At 39.3% G+C, this 15,897-nt stretch overlaps 1 protein-coding gene across 3 annotated transcripts in view; it reads right to left on the bottom strand.

The window, feature by feature from the left end:
• The window catches only part of LOC126234437 (maternal embryonic leucine zipper kinase-like), a 444,148-nt gene that overhangs the window by 291,629 nt on the left and 136,622 nt on the right, over window positions 1–15,897 (bottom strand). For all 3 annotated transcript variants that reach the window (XM_049943147.1, XM_049943142.1, XM_049943136.1), the window contains exon 10: window positions 15,120–15,186. In XM_049943147.1, coding sequence (XP_049799104.1) covers window positions 15,120–15,186 — 67 coding nt within the window. The remainder of the gene's footprint in view (window positions 1–15,119; window positions 15,187–15,897) is intronic.

The following is a 15,897-nucleotide window of genomic DNA, read 5'->3' as shown; positions in this document are numbered from 1 at the left end:
AAAATATTATATACCTGTTCATTCGAGATGCCCAAGCACTAGCAATCTCACGCACCTTAACTCATCTGCCATCCATCGCCATATCATGGATTTTATCAATGATTTGAGTCATAACCTCCACAGATTAGATTAGTACTTGTTCCATAGATCATGAATACGACACTTCGTAATGATGTGGAACTTGTCAGGTTAATAAAAGATGTCTATACAAGATATTACATTACACAAAATATTACAACACTTAATAGTTTTAATTTTTGGGTGGGGGGGGGGGGGGGAAATTACCCACTTACTATATCCAAGAATTCATCTAATGAGTAGAAGGAGTTGCCATTCAGAAATTCTTTTAATTTCCTTTTAAATGCTACATGGCTATCTATCAGACAAGGTGTCCAGAACGTTCAGCATCACTTATGCCCATATGACCACTCCGAAAATTTTGAAACCACTTATAATCGAAGGTTCAGAGTCACTGTAATGTGTACCAAGCTTCTCTTTAGTCTCCTGAGGCGTTTTGCCTTTCATACACTAATGTTTAATCACCACACGAAATTCTTTTTCGTCCATTTTTCGACAATCACTCGACTTCCTTGATTCAACGAATGCCAAACACAAAGAAATAGACCAATATGGCTGAAACTTGGTGTGCGTTGTTTCCAAAGATGCTACTAACTAAACATGACCTCGATATGAATGCGCCTTTTGGTGCCATCTCTCGGACCTTGCTACTACTTTTCAAACGCCACTCGTAAGTGTATTTGGGGGCATGCATAAGTGAAATTTCATTTTTGTATTTTCAAAATTGCTTCTTGTTTATTCACAACTGGCAGTGCTGTGTGGGGAAACTTACTTTTGTAGTTTATCAACACAGAGTAGGAAGTAGTGGGAGAGATTTGTTTATATAGACTATCGTGGTTTTTTTCAGTGTGTTAATATTTCTTGTATCTTGCAGTTTTCTTTGTATATTGTGCTTACTGGACTTTGGTATTCAACATAGATAGGTCTCCTTTATTGGCTTATACCGAAACAGGGGGTAATTGTTCGGAATTCCAGAATTTGGAAACCGTGATAGGTAATCAGATGTCTGGTTCTAGAGTGGGAGCACTGGAACACGAAGTGCCAGACCAGCTGACGCTACTACTACTGCACAAACAGTAGCGACAGGTGAGGTGCCGTTATTTATGGCGACAGAAAACGATTTCCTTTCTCTGTTGCTACAGAAGCTAGACTTGAGAAAGAGTGCAAAGCAACAGGAACGGGAAGAAGGAAAAGAGATTAAGGAAAACAATAATAAGAAACGGGAAGAGTAAAGGAAATGGAACGGGAATAAAGAGAAGGATTGGGGAGATGGAACAAGAGGAAAGGGGAAGAATACGCAAACTCGAAGGAGATAATAGGCTGACAGAACAACTCAATAAGATTCTCGACGCTCGAGATAAGTGTATCCTGGACCACATAACGCAGAAAATGGATAGTATACCAACAGAAAAGGAAGAACTAGTTACTCAAAATAAGAGTTTGCGTAGGAAAGTGAGTGAACTGGACTCTCAGGCAAATAGACTAGAAGCATCTCACCAAACACTTGAAGGTCTGGTAAAAAAGATTACTAGCACTGTGGACGACAGGAAAATAGAATCCATAGTCACCGCTACACTGCAAAGTTTGAACATTGCAGTAAATCGCGATAAAGGTGACCTTAATGCAGGACTGCCACAGGACACGCGTGAAAAACAGCAGCGTATGGTTACGTTACATTACTACTTGTCCCGTAAATCATGAATACGACCATAGGCGCCGACCTGAGGGGGCCCGAGCTCCCACAAAAATTCGTTGGGGAGGGGGGGGGGGGCGGAACCTCCCCTCCCCAATAATTGAAGATTATTAATTATATTATGCTTTCTGAAACCACAAAATCATGTTGAAATATTTTATTTTCCTTGTTTGACGATAGTTAGCTTTTAAAATGCATTCAGTAATGAGTTAAAACAAATAATTATTACGGTAGTAAGCAGGTTAACTGAAAACGAGTGGTGTGTATCATGTTAGTGTTACGTTGCTGCGGGCACACTTAGAATTTGTCCCTGTGCGCGTAAAGTCTGGCGCTGGCGGTTCAGCGCTGCGGCTGCGGCCGCGGCGACATCAAAAGGACTGGAGCAGAAGCGCCTGGGACCCTCCGCCTCACGTCGCCTTGACGCTTGGAGACATTACGACGCCGTTCTATATAAAGCCCACCCTGATGTCGCGCTCATTCAGTGTGGATAGTTCCGTTCAGTGCGTGCTGCAGGTGTGTTTAGTGTTCCGACTTTAGTGTCTAGTGAGCTATTTTATACGACTATATTTCATTCATTTACTTTAGTTCAAAATGGCTCTGAGCACTATGGGACTCAACTGCTGAGGTCATTAGTCCCCTAGAACTTAGAACTAGTTAAACCTAACTAACCTAAGGACATCACACACATCCATGCCCGAGGCAGGATTCGAACCTGCGACCGTAGCGGTCTCGCGGTTCCAGACTGCAGCGTCAGAACCGCGCGGCCACTTCGGCCGGCATTTACTTTAGTCTCTTGGTGTATTGTGAATTAAGTTTGCAATGGATAAATTTGTTACCAAAAAGGCGCGCTTAGAAGTTGATGATACTGCAAGTCAACCTCCAAAAATTGTGTCAATTGCTTCGTCGTCTTCAGGTGAGAACTGTTCACAGCCAAAATCTGGACAGTCCGGTAAGGGAAGATCATTTCGGAAGTCTTGATTGGTCAAATAGACATGGCTAGAAGTTTTTTGCAAAACCTCCAAAGTGGCACATGCTAAAAATCTATTACAATTTTCTCGAAAAAAAAAAAGAAGATGCATTTACTTCCGCAAGTTTTCTAACTGGGAAAAGGCTTTGGGAAAAATCCATATTCATGAAAATACGTTTAAGCGTAAAGAAGCGTTCTGAAACTAAATTCTATCACTAACCGAAGTATGGCCTCCCGATTGAATGAAGTTAGATAGTGATATGAAGAAAGGCCGTTTAGCTCTTGAGACAATTTTTACTAACGTGCAATTTCTATACCGACAAGGACTAGCAATTAGAGGGCACGAAGATGTGAACTCACTTTTTTTTTCAATTGTTAGAACTCCGAAAGAATGACATACCTGAGTTTAAAGGTTGGTTAGGGCGTTCGGGGTATAAGTGGACGTCCCACAATATTCAGAACGAGATTATTGATCTACTAGGAAAGTCTGTGTTGAGAAAGGTATTGGATTCAATCAAGAAGGCGGAAAATTTTTCTATTGTGGTTGACGAAAGAAGTGATTCTTAGATTCACAAACACGTGTCATTTAGTATTCGTACTGTCGATGATTTCTTAATCATCAACGAAGACTTCATTGGCTTATACGAGACCCATAACTCTGAATCACAAACTCTGTTTAGTATTTTAAAAGACGTTTTTGCTCGTCTTCATTTGTCAGTGGATAACTTAAGAGGAAAGTGCTATGATGGTGCCTCGAATATGAGACGCAAGTTCAAAGGACTAAAAAAGTTAGTTTTGGATATACAACCAAAAGCACATTATGTGCACTGCACTGCTCACAGTTTAGACTTGGCAGTTGTAGACAGTCTCCGCCATCTTTTATGTCTATGAGGGATATTATGGCTTATGGCTTATGGCTTTAGCCAAGGACTTAATAAACACCGTAAGGGAATCCAACAAAAGGATGGGACTTCTGCCTGACACGATGGAATATGCGAGCTTCTAGTATCTTGAGAATATTGAAAAACTTCGAAGAACTTCTAGAGTTTTTTTGAAACATTTTCTGCCGAGGACAAAATAGAGGCAGGTAATAAATGTGCAGGGTACCTTGAGTCAACATTACAGTTCAAGACTTATTTCTTTTTACATCTTTATTGCCATGCAATGAACCCAGTAGAGGATGTCAATGAAGGAATTCAATGCCCTCATTTAAGTATTGCTGATCAGGAAAAAATATATGAGGGCTTGATTTGTATATTGAATGGTAGGTGTGATAGTTTTGAACACTTTTGGGAATTGTGTTTAAAAGAAAAACCTTCAGAAGTTGATGATCCTTCGCTTCCTCGGAATCTCAGTCAATCAAAGAAGTATGAAAACAAAGAAGCCAGCTCACCACACACTTTCAAAACCCAAAAGGAATACTACAAAGCTATTTACATTGAAGTTTGTGAAACAGTGCAATCTTGCTTTACCGAGCTGTTTGCTTCAACTGGACACACACAGGTCATTGCAGCTGAAAAAAAGTGCTTGCTTCTAGTAAACAGAGGTGAAACAAATTTGGAAAAATCAACTGAGGTTTTCAAAAATGACCTACACATTGAGAGCCTGCGCTTACACTTGAATGTGTTAGCCAATATCGCTAATAAAAAAACAACTGGCCTTAAAAAACATGAGTGGTGTAAGAAAGTACATTACACAAGAGCCTGCAGTTGGAGAAATGTTACGTGAAGTAGTGAGGCGCATTAAGCTTCTCCAAGTAGTTCCGATCACGACAGCGACAGCAGAACGGTCATTTAGCGCCCTTAGACGTCTGAAGTTATATCTCCGATCAACAATGGACAGCAGCGATCGAACAACTTGGCTGTTCTTCATGCCCACCGAGATGTTTTGGATGAACTGGATATTCGACCAGTCGTCAACGACTTCATATCCAGTCAGACGGTTGACATTTGCACATGTCTTAAGACTCTCCAGCCCTAATAATGGCGTTTAGAGCGATACTAAAAATCTTTATAAAATAAAGAATTAAATACATACATAATGTTAAATTTTCAATTTCGAAATATTAGTACTAGTTTAATACTGCATTACTACATTACTATAGTACTGTATTAGTTATTTTCAAATACTTACTTATTAGACCGAATTAAAACCCGATATTTACATACTTTTTGACTGAAAAGTATTGGGCATACTGTATTAACATTATTAACTCTATTAAAGCATTAACTTTCAGATATTATTTTTATTTAATGAACCCTGAGCCTTATTCAAGTAAGCTTAAATTAGTCATTTCACTTATTCATCAAAGTGCTAACGCTGTGCGACAGCAATATTTTATACTTTATTCTTTTAACAATAGTTTAGGATTTATTTCAATATAATTTCAGTCTTTTCAGAGCTATATATTCACTGCCCTGTGATTGTCTATAAGCATGATTATTACTGTAAATTAAATCAGTTTTTTACGAAAATCCCGTGCGTGTTTATGTTTGGTTTCTTTTTTCAAAGCTAAAAAATGTGTCAGGCTTGTCGAGTTTCCCAGAGTGTTGAGTTATCAAGAGTCCAGTTTTCGGGGGTTCTAACGTTGATCACATGACTCTAAAATCCTTATATAAAAACTTTAAAAAACACTATTTTTCATCTAAAATTTAGAAAATTTCCTGGGGCCAGGCCCCCAGTACGCCCCCCCCTCCCACATATTTTTTATAAGTCGGCACTCCTGTATACGACATTTAGTAATAACGTGGAACGTGTCAATTTAACGTACGTTTTCTTAACAAAATATAATTTTTTTTCACAGTGACTACTTCATACCTAAATGCTCATCTATTGAGTACAAGCAGTTATCATTCACAAATTCTTTTGTTTTTAAATGTTGGTTGACTGTCTGTCAGACTTTTAATGCTATCTGGCAAATGACCAAAGATTTTTGTGGCCTCATAGTTCACCGCTTTCTTCAAGTGTTGTAGCTATACGCTTCGCTATTATTTTTGAATTGGGATGGGTTATTAATAATAAATTTCATAAATGAATATTTTTCTCTTAATGATGAAATACCCCAAAATATGGTGCCACGTGAAAGCAGTGAATGTAAACAGGCGTAGTAGGCTAATTTATTGACATGTTTATTAACAAATTTCACAATAAACCTAATAGCATAAGAAGCTGAACCTAACTGTTTCAGCAGATCATCAATTTATAACTTCCAATTCAATTTCTCATCAACGCACACACCCAGAAATTTGGAATATTCTGCCTTAGCAACAGACTTCTGTTTAAAGTCTATATTTATCAATGGTGTTGTGCCATTTACTGTACAGAACTGCATATACTATATCTTCTCAAAATTTAGTGAGAGTCCACTTGCAGAAAACCACTAAATATTCTGAAAGACATTATTTACAATTCCATCAGCTGATTCTTGTTTGTTGGGTGTGATTACTATATATGTATCATCAGCAAAAAGAATTAGCTTTTTATCTTCACGAACACAGAGTGGCAACCCATTAATATATGACAATAAGAGTCCAAGATTGAACCCTTTGGGGCATCATTCTTCATACCTCCCCAGTTAGAGGACTCTGCTGATTTTTGCAGACTATCTGTACTGTTAATTTCAACTTTCTGCATACTTCCACTTAAATATGAATTAAACATTTGTGCACTGTCCCACTCGTACCACAATACTTAACCTTATCCACAAGAATTTCATGATCCACACAGTCAAAAGCCTTTGAGAGGCCAAGAAAGATCCCAATTGTTGATGTTTGGTTGTTCAAAGCATTTAATATTTGATCAGTGAAAGCATATATAGCATTTTCTTTGAATAGCCTTTCTAAAGATCGAGTTGCCATTTTGTTAGTACTTCATTTTTACTCTTGAATACATCACTTTTTCAAGAATTTTGGATAAAGGTGTCAGGAGCGAGATTGGGTGGTAGTTGTCAGCATCAGACCTATCCCCTTTTTTATGCAATGGTTTAACAATAGTGTATTTCAGTTTCGGTGAGCTACTACGTACGTGGCTGCGAATCCTACGTATCTGTTGGGGACGAGCCTTTAGTACTCTGTTGAAAATGCCATCAATTCTATGTAAACTTTCACTTTTGAGTGAATTTATTATTTTCCTAATTTCAGTAAGAGAGTGGGTTTAATTTCAGTTGCATCAAATTGCATAGGTATTTAATCTTCCATATTCTGCCTTGCATTTTCTAATGAACATCTGGATCTTATTTTCTCTACAAGACTTAAAAATGATTATTAAAAATGTTTTCTACTTCCGAACTTTTGATGACAAACTTTTCACTGAGTTTCATAGAAATACAGTCTTTGTGTGCTCTCAGTTGCCCTGTTTCTCTTTTAACAACATACCAATTTTTTTTTATTTTACTATCAGATGTCTAATCTCAGACATAATGCGCATACTTCTGGAATTTTTGATAACTTTTCTTAATACAGTGCAGTAGTTTTTGTTATGTTTCACTCTTTCTGGATCATTACTCCTCCTAGCCATGAGATACATATTCTTTCCTGTTTACAAGATATTTTTATCCCTTTAGTAAGCCACAGCTTCGTAGATGTTGTCTTGCAATTATATTTCACTGTTTTCTTAAGGAAACTGTTTTCAAATAAACTCACAAGGTATCATGAAAGAGGCTAAATTTTAAATTAGCATAAGGTCCCTCATACAGCTCATCCCAGTCTAACGGTTGCAAGCTTTCCCTAAAATTTTCAGTTGTTAAATCGTTAACTGAACGCACTATTTTTGAGGACTGATTTGCATTACCGTATGGAGCTATGTCATATTATGTAACTAGCGGTGCCTCATTATCAGATAGGCCATTCTTAACAAGAAAAGTTTTTATTTGATTAAATTTATCTTGGTCTATAAAAACATCTATCAGTGTGCTGCTTTCCTGTACCACCTGAGTAGGAAAAACAACAACTGATGTCAAATTGAAAGAACCAAGTAGTACTTCAAGGTCAAGCTTTCTATCTGAATCTTTCAGAAAATCTGCATTGAAATCCCCACAAACAATAATTTCCTTCCCTCTGCAAGTCCAAGTTTTTCAAAAACAGCTGAAAATTTCTCAATGGGGACCTATTACGGATACAATTATAAAAATGCCATTGTTTAATTTAAGCTCACACGCGCATGTGTCTATATGTTGCTCGACAATTTTTTTTAGCTTCTGAATGTTTCACAATATGACAGTTTTTAACGTATATAGCAACTTCTCCTTGCACCATAGTGTCTCTACTTACATGTGCTGAAAGCTTGTATCCACCTACATTTACATTTTCCTTATCTGTGACTATATGATGTTCAGACAGGCGTAGTACATCTAATTCACCCTCAGTTTCTAAATATTCGAAACAAACAAGAAACTTATCTACTTTGTTTTTTAATCCTCTGATATTCTGATGCACTATGCAAACATTATTTGTCACTGTACTTTTATGAGAATCATGTGATATTTTAACATCTCTTGTATGTGCCTGTCTGAGCTTCTCATTAAGGTTAATTTCATTCAATGTTGAATTATTGGACACTGATCTTAGCCTAAAAATGAGGTATCCCCATGAGTTTCAGTGCCCCCCCCCCCCCCTCCACCCCAGATTTTGCTATCATCCCATCCAATTTACCCTCCTCTTTCCTACTGAGATGCAGGCCATGTCTTGTGAAGTCCTACCTACCAATACCATCAACAGGAATCAAACCTATATCTGACAAAGTAGCCACCCAAAGCAGCTTATGTAGCTCCGTATTGACCCTCCCGACAGAGCTGTTCAGTTGGGGTCGATTATACCACATGAAAGCAGGAACCGAGGCAACATTTTTATGGTTTGTTGCAGATGTTGTTTTTTCCAGGCCACAATATTGTAGCCCTGATCCCTATCAATACTCTTTCCTGCTCCATCCACTATCACAATATGGTCCTGCTTTGTAAACCCACGCACAATGATCCTACATTCTCTATCACTGGGCTTGAAAAAACTTGTGACCTGGTACTTGTCATGTAATTTTCCCTGAAAGGTCTGTCCCACACCTCTTCCATGGCTACTACTAACAGAACTTTCCTCCTAGTTTCTACTTTTTTTTTTAACAGTTGGTTTCCTGGTGAAAGTCTGTTGAGTGCTGACTACACTTACATCTACCTGAGCCTCTTCCTTAGTTAACTGAGGTAGCAAGGCAAATCTATTGTTTGTGCCAATGACAAAAACTGTCAGATATTGTTCTCTTTCTGTGGCCCCTTTTCCTTGCTACCACTTCCCACCTGTCTTTGCTGTTCTCCCCCCTTAACCTCATCAGTTCCTCCCTAGCACTATCCAGTTCAGCCTTAAGGGCTCTAACCTTCCCTTCCTGTTCAGCTAATTTCCTATTCCTTGACATATTCTGCAATACCAGGGAAGAGACTCATTTACTTCCCCAATTCCAATACCACTACACTGCCCCCAATGTAACCATTTGTCACAACAGCCCCACAGAACTAAGTTTTCTACGGCAGCTCAAACACTTCTCGCTCATGGTTGTTAACATTATTATTACAAAATTTATCTAGGCAATAACAGTAATACTCTATTAACTACAGATCACAAGAGTCACTCATGTTCTAATATACGTGTATACTATTAATATATTACCATAATGCACTTAAACTAATGTTAAAACTCAAAACCTGTATACCCGAAAAATTAGGCCTAAGATCGCTTATGTACAATATGGACTTTACACATTTTGAAAGGAAATAAAAGATGGAACTTAAAACCTCGAGTGCAATATTACCCAATCCTGAAGCCTTCCCATTCTTTATCTGTTTGAGAGCTATTTTACTTCCAGTCTTAGTTGGTGTGTTTACATTGATTCTGTCACTGGCATCTGGAAAATTCTATTGCCTCTCTCTCTCTCTCTCTCTCTCTCTCTCTCTCTCTCTCTTCAGGTTGCTCTCTGTTTAAGACTTCAGAAAAATGTTCTCTCCATCTTCTGAGTTCGTCTTCTTCTGTCATCAACAGTCGACCCTCCTTGCTTTTCACAGCTCTGTTCTCGTTGAAACCTATTTTGGATAACATTCTAGTGATGCAGTACAGTTCTTTTGCATCATCCCTTGCTGCAGCAGTCCCTGCTCCCAGAGCTTGCTCATCCATCCACTTTCTCTTATCATTCCTCACACTCCTCTTTATTTGAGAGTCTGTAGCTGCATACTCAGCTTGCATTTGAGTTTTCTGTTGTATTGTTTTACTTGTATTTAATTTTGCCTTAATCTCCTTCCTACAGCTGATCAAATTCCATTTACGCTCAGACATCCAATCTTTCTTCAAATGATTTTTAAAGCCAAGGACCTGTTTGCTCACATTGCGATAGACGTCCTTAATCTGACATGATGATGAGATGTGGCTTTTGCTGTATTTTGATAGTGGTCGAGTTAAATTCAAAATCTGTAACGGACCCCACTACAGTAGGCCACAGCTAGGACTGTGCTGAACACATTTAAAAAATAATTCTTGAAGCAATTTGGGCGCATAAATAAGGCGATTTCAGATAGCAGACTCCAATTCTGGTCATGAAAAGATGCCGTGTTGCAAGTTTCTCTCTTTTTACAATAGGCCACTGCGAGTTCAGCAGATCGTGCATGCGAACATAGTCAGAGAAATTGGGATAACAAAAGCAAAATTCTTGAGATGAGCAGTGCCAATCTTTAGTGCTTAGAATTCCCACACTATCTCTGGAGACATTTTTCATGATTATGTTGTGTATGTAAGAATTTCTGAGACTGATAAGATCAAATTCATGTTGTGTGTTTTGGTTGCATCAAGGAGAGTTGAATATTATCTGCAGTGTCCACTATCCAATGTGCCCTTACAATGTTCTCTCTACTGAATTTGTGCCTTCTGTTGTTGACAATCTGGGAGTTACATTGTCTCAGGGAGGAGTATGATATCCTCTTATTTTCTTTGTGAAAGATGGAAGGTGGTCCAGAGATCAATAGGAGTATAGTGGATAGACAATGTGCATCATCAGTTATTTTGCTCCCCAAATAGCAAAACTCATTTACTACTTTAAGTGTCTCATTTCCTAATCTAATTCGCTCAGCATCACCCGACTTAATTCGACTACATTCCATTGTCCTCATTTTGTAATGATGAACTAGTACTAATGTTTCTTGTTTTTTCAATAAGTATGTTTGTGTGGGCAACCACTAGGCAGACGAGAGTGGAGTCAAAGAGGATAGATTATTGAGGAAAAAGTAAGAAATACAAAAGTACAAAATGCTTATGGAAAGATATTCTATAAATTAAATGAAGGTACATGTCAAAGCAACTATGGACAGGAATACAGGAACTCCAGGTAATGAACAGGCTAAGATAAGGAAAATAATCTTCAAATGGCTCTGAGCACTATGGGACTCAACATCTGAGGTCATCAGTCCCCTAGACTTAGAACTACTTAAACCTAACTAACCTAAGGACATCACACACATCCATGTCCAAGGCAGGATTCAAACCTGCGACAGCAGCAGGCGCGCGGCTCCGGATTGAAGCGCCTAGAACCGCTCGGCCACAGTGGCCGGCAGAAAATAATCTTGTATTGATTGTTGTCCACCATGTGTTTGACAAGCTCAATAAAAGTGGTTTTTTTTCCCTTCTTTTTGTTTCTTTTGCAGGGTTGCCACACGTTTCCCCAAGTGCAATTCCGTGATATTTCCCTAATTTCCAGACACATTTTAGCATTTTTCCCTGACAAATTTTGGGATCTCAAGGATAAGGAGAGACATAAGTTGACAAAAAATGTAAGGACTACCATATTTCTCCCCTGAGTGCGACAAAAATTCACATTTCCTGTATTATATCTATTATTTTACAGGTATTGTGTAAAATTTCTTTCAAGAAATATATTAGTACATAGTGACTGCCACATTTGTCTTCTTCTTATCGTCTCTACTTTCTAATATAAAAATTATTTTTGAAGTGCCAAAATGTACTAGAATAAATAAAATGCCTATAAAACACTGCACTGTTCACCGTGCTGGCAGTGAGGCAGTCACAATTCCTGAAATCTATCATCTGTGGCCTCTGGCCCGCCGAGGTGCACTGTAGTCCTGGGTCCCTGAATTAACCACGAAAATCCATCACATTACGCCACACACAATCAGACTCTACCTGCAAGCAGATCGCTGAGACTAGATCTAATGGGTAGAGCCTATACACTAGTGGGAAACAGTGGTCTTCAGATCAGCAGGCCCCACCCGTTAGAAATACCCGCAGGAACGGCCTGCGATTTTGGCCCGTCGTGGAAGTCCACTCGTGTCGCCAGCTATTCACGTGTCACAGACACCGTGCTGATGAAATGAGACTGCGGTGATCAATCCGTGAAGCAGATGACTTGTGCAAAGGCTCTGAGAGTCAGTACTAATGAGGATAGGTTGCAACTCATCGTGAAGATGATCACTGAGCCGCAGTCAGGCAAGCAGAAAAGACAATCTCACACTTGTAAATAAATTTTTGATCAAATCCGTTGTGAGATAACGACAGCATACAGTCACTCAGTCACTCTGAGAATCAGATCCATACAAACCACTCCTCACACCTCCCTGCCACTCGTCAGCAGCAGTTGCTTGGCTAGTGGTAAGAAGTGGTGGCAGCACTGGCTGCAAGTTGAGGGGAGTGGTATGAAGGGAAGAAGCAAGGAACACACGTTCTCAGCTGTGCCCAGCCAGCGATGATGCATAACATCTCGGTAAACAAACCATTTCGTCTACTGAGACAGAAAAGTGATTTTCCAATGTGGGTTTTTTTTCCAAATTTCCCTGACAAGTTTGAAATTCCCTGATTTCCAGAACTTGTGGCAACCCTGTTTTGTTTTCACCATTAGTTGTTTGCAGGTCCAGTAATTGCCAAATTTTCTACAATCTGAATTTGTTTGGCACCACTATCTGCCACAATGAAGGAACTTGAGACGACGGGAGGAGAAGAGAGAACAAGAACAAGGAACTGGATGAGAGAAGTGCATGCCATTTCTAATAAAATTTAGCATTGGATTTGGTAGTTTTTTTTCCTCCTCTTTTTTTCTGGGCATCCTATAGAACACCTTTGGGATGTATTGGAACGCTTTTATACCTTGTGTGCACAATACTATGAGTGTCTTTATATGGACATTTCCCTGTCCCATGACTTTTGTCACCTCAGTTTACTGTAAACTGATCAATTCTTTAAATTGGTTTAAGTGCAGAAATATGAAGCATTATTATCAGACTTTCAGAACTATCTTATTTGTATTTCAGAGTGTGTAGGAATCTTTTTGTAAAAACAGATAAAAGAAAGTAATATTTTTTTGTAAGTGGGCTACAATGTAATTTATTTACAACTACACTATGTGATCAAAAGTATCCGGACACACCCAAAAACATATGTTTTTCATATTAGGTGCATTGTGCTGCCACCTACTGCCAGGTACTCCATATCAGAAACCTCAGTAGTCATTAGACATCGTGAGAGAGCAGAAGGGGCACTCTGCAGAACTCACGGACTTCGAATGTGGTCAGGTGACCGGTGTCACTTGTGTCGTACGTCTGTATGTAAGATTTCCACACTCCTGAACATCCCTAGTTCCACTGTTTCTGATGTGATAGTGAACTGGACATGTACTGTCGAGTGACAGAGACCGCCGACAGTTGAAGATAGTCGTGATGTGTAATAGGCAGAATTCTATCCAGACCATCACACAGGAATTCCAAACTGCATCAGGATCCACTGCAAGTACTACGACATTTTGGCGGAAGGTGAGAAAATTTGAATTTCATGATCAAGCGGCTGCTCATAAGCCAAACATCAAGCTGGTAAATATGGAACAACGCCTCACTTGGTGTAAGGAGCGTAATTATTGGACGATCGAACAGTGGACAAATGTTGTAGGGAGTGACAAATCACAGTACACAATGTGGCGATCTTATGGCAGGATGTGGGTATGGCAAATGCGAGCGTGTGTAGTGCCAACAGTAAAATTTGGAGACAGTGGGTGTTATGGAGTGATCTTGTTTTTCATGGAGGGGGCTTGCACCCCTTGTTGTTTTGTATGGCACTATCACAGCACAGGCCAACACTGATGTTTTAAGCACGTTCTTGCTTCCCACAGTTGAAGAGCAACTCGAGGATGGCGATTGTGTCTTTCAACACAATCGAGCACCTGTTCATAATGCACAGCTTGTGGCAGAGTGGTTACATGACAGTAACATCCCTGTAATGGACTGGCCAGCACAGAGTCCTGACCTGCATCCTATAGAACACCTTTGGGATGTTTTGGAATGCTGACTTCGTGCCAGGCCTCACCGACCGACATCAATACCTCTCCTCAGAGCAGCACTCCATGAAGAATGGACTGCCATTCCCCAAGAAAAGTTCCAGCACCTGATTGAACATATGCCTGCTAGAGGGGAAGCTGTCATCAAGGCTAAGGGTGGGCCAACACCATATTGAATTCCGGCATTATCGATGGAGAGTGCCACGAACTTTTAAGTCATTTTCAACCAGGTGTCATACTTTTGATCACATAGTGTATATTTAATATGACTGCATGCTGACTATTTCTTGTTGAGGTGATGACTGTTCGAAGAAAGGTGTGACTGGAGCTCTACATACTAAAATTCTACTTAAATTTGGGCAACAATGGCAGTGTAGCATTGTGCCTGCCATTTCACAAGTAGATACTGTTTTCTTTTCAGCAAAAAATTTGCCTTCAACAGAAATTTAACTCTGGCCCTAACTAATGACAGGAACAACTGAATGAAAATATCAATTCAGCTGGTTGTTGGGAAACAATAAACTCTTTCAGTTGTGGTTTTATGTACCAGTTAAACAATTCACCCATTCATTTTTTGATTGAAATCAGTCTGTGGGAATAACCGAATGAAAACCATTGACAAAGTCCATTTTAGTTTTGCATATTGACTGAAATATTCATTCTTTCTTTTCACAAGAAACCAGCCTGCTGTGTTATGTCAGTTGAACCATGTATTTCAGCTGAAACCACTTTTAGGTGTTTTAATTGATTGAGCTATCCATTCATTCTTCTAAGTAAAACCAGTCTGTAACAAATATGGAAATACCTGGATGAAGCAAAACGTAAAATAACAGAAAGACAACCACTCACCTATAGCGGATTGATGTGTGGAGCACAGAAATCAGCATTCATACTAGCTTTCGAGACTAGTTCTTTTTCAAGCAGAAGTGCGCACACACACACACACACACACACACACACACACACACACACACACACACACACAGAAATGTACACTCCCATGGCCACGGCAAGACTGAACAAGCAGTTTTTTGGTATATGCAACATACACAAACAGAGGAATTTGAATTTTTAAGTACTCACTGTAAATTGCAGTGGAAGGTAGAATCTTGGCTCTCCCTTTCAGACCCAGGTGTCATCTTCTTTGGAACTGAAAGGCAAATGTCATTTTTGTACATTTACTATTCATTGGGACATGGCAGTCATATGTTATATTTTTCCTTATGTACAAATTTGTCAGAGAGAGAGAGAGAGAGAGAGAGAGAGAGAGAGAGAGAGAGAGAGAGAGAAACTGTAGCAAGATCTGTTAAGGTTGGAAGAAGGAATTCAGCATGGTTCTGTTGAAGGAACCACCTGATGCTTGCCATTATCTTAAGACACTACAAAAAAATCTAGGTTGTAATGGTTCTGATAGCACAGTGTTTTACTTTTAATGGGAATTTTGAGAGGTGGCAATACAGACCTGAACACCTCAGGTCTAAAAAGCAGCTACCTGGATAGCTGGACATTTGCACTATGTTTTCACAGATCAACACTTAAATTTGACAAGTAGATGGCAGCGCTTCACACTGATCTCTCAGATCTCTTTTAAACATTTGGAGTGGGAAGTCCTGCACAATATGTTTTACTAATGGTTTCTCCATGCCAAGAGTTACATGCAGCTGTTTCATAATAATCCCATTAATTCTACATGTCGCTCCATACCACCGCCCCATTCGACTACAGTTGAGTTTCAAGCATTCGAGATAGGAAAGGTCAAATCCTGCAACCTTCTTCATTGTGTTTCAATTAATTGGATGTTCTGGAATGGATGTCCACTCCACTTCTCGGTGACTTAGAACAGATTTCTCACAGGAGTTTG

The sequence above is a fragment of the Schistocerca nitens genome, chromosome 1 (assembly GCF_023898315.1).
Source record: "Schistocerca nitens isolate TAMUIC-IGC-003100 chromosome 1, iqSchNite1.1, whole genome shotgun sequence".
Classification (NCBI taxonomy): domain Eukaryota; kingdom Metazoa; phylum Arthropoda; class Insecta; order Orthoptera; family Acrididae; genus Schistocerca; species Schistocerca nitens.
Note: the sequence above shows the minus strand (reverse complement) of the source record. Positions and strands in the feature narration are given on the sequence as shown.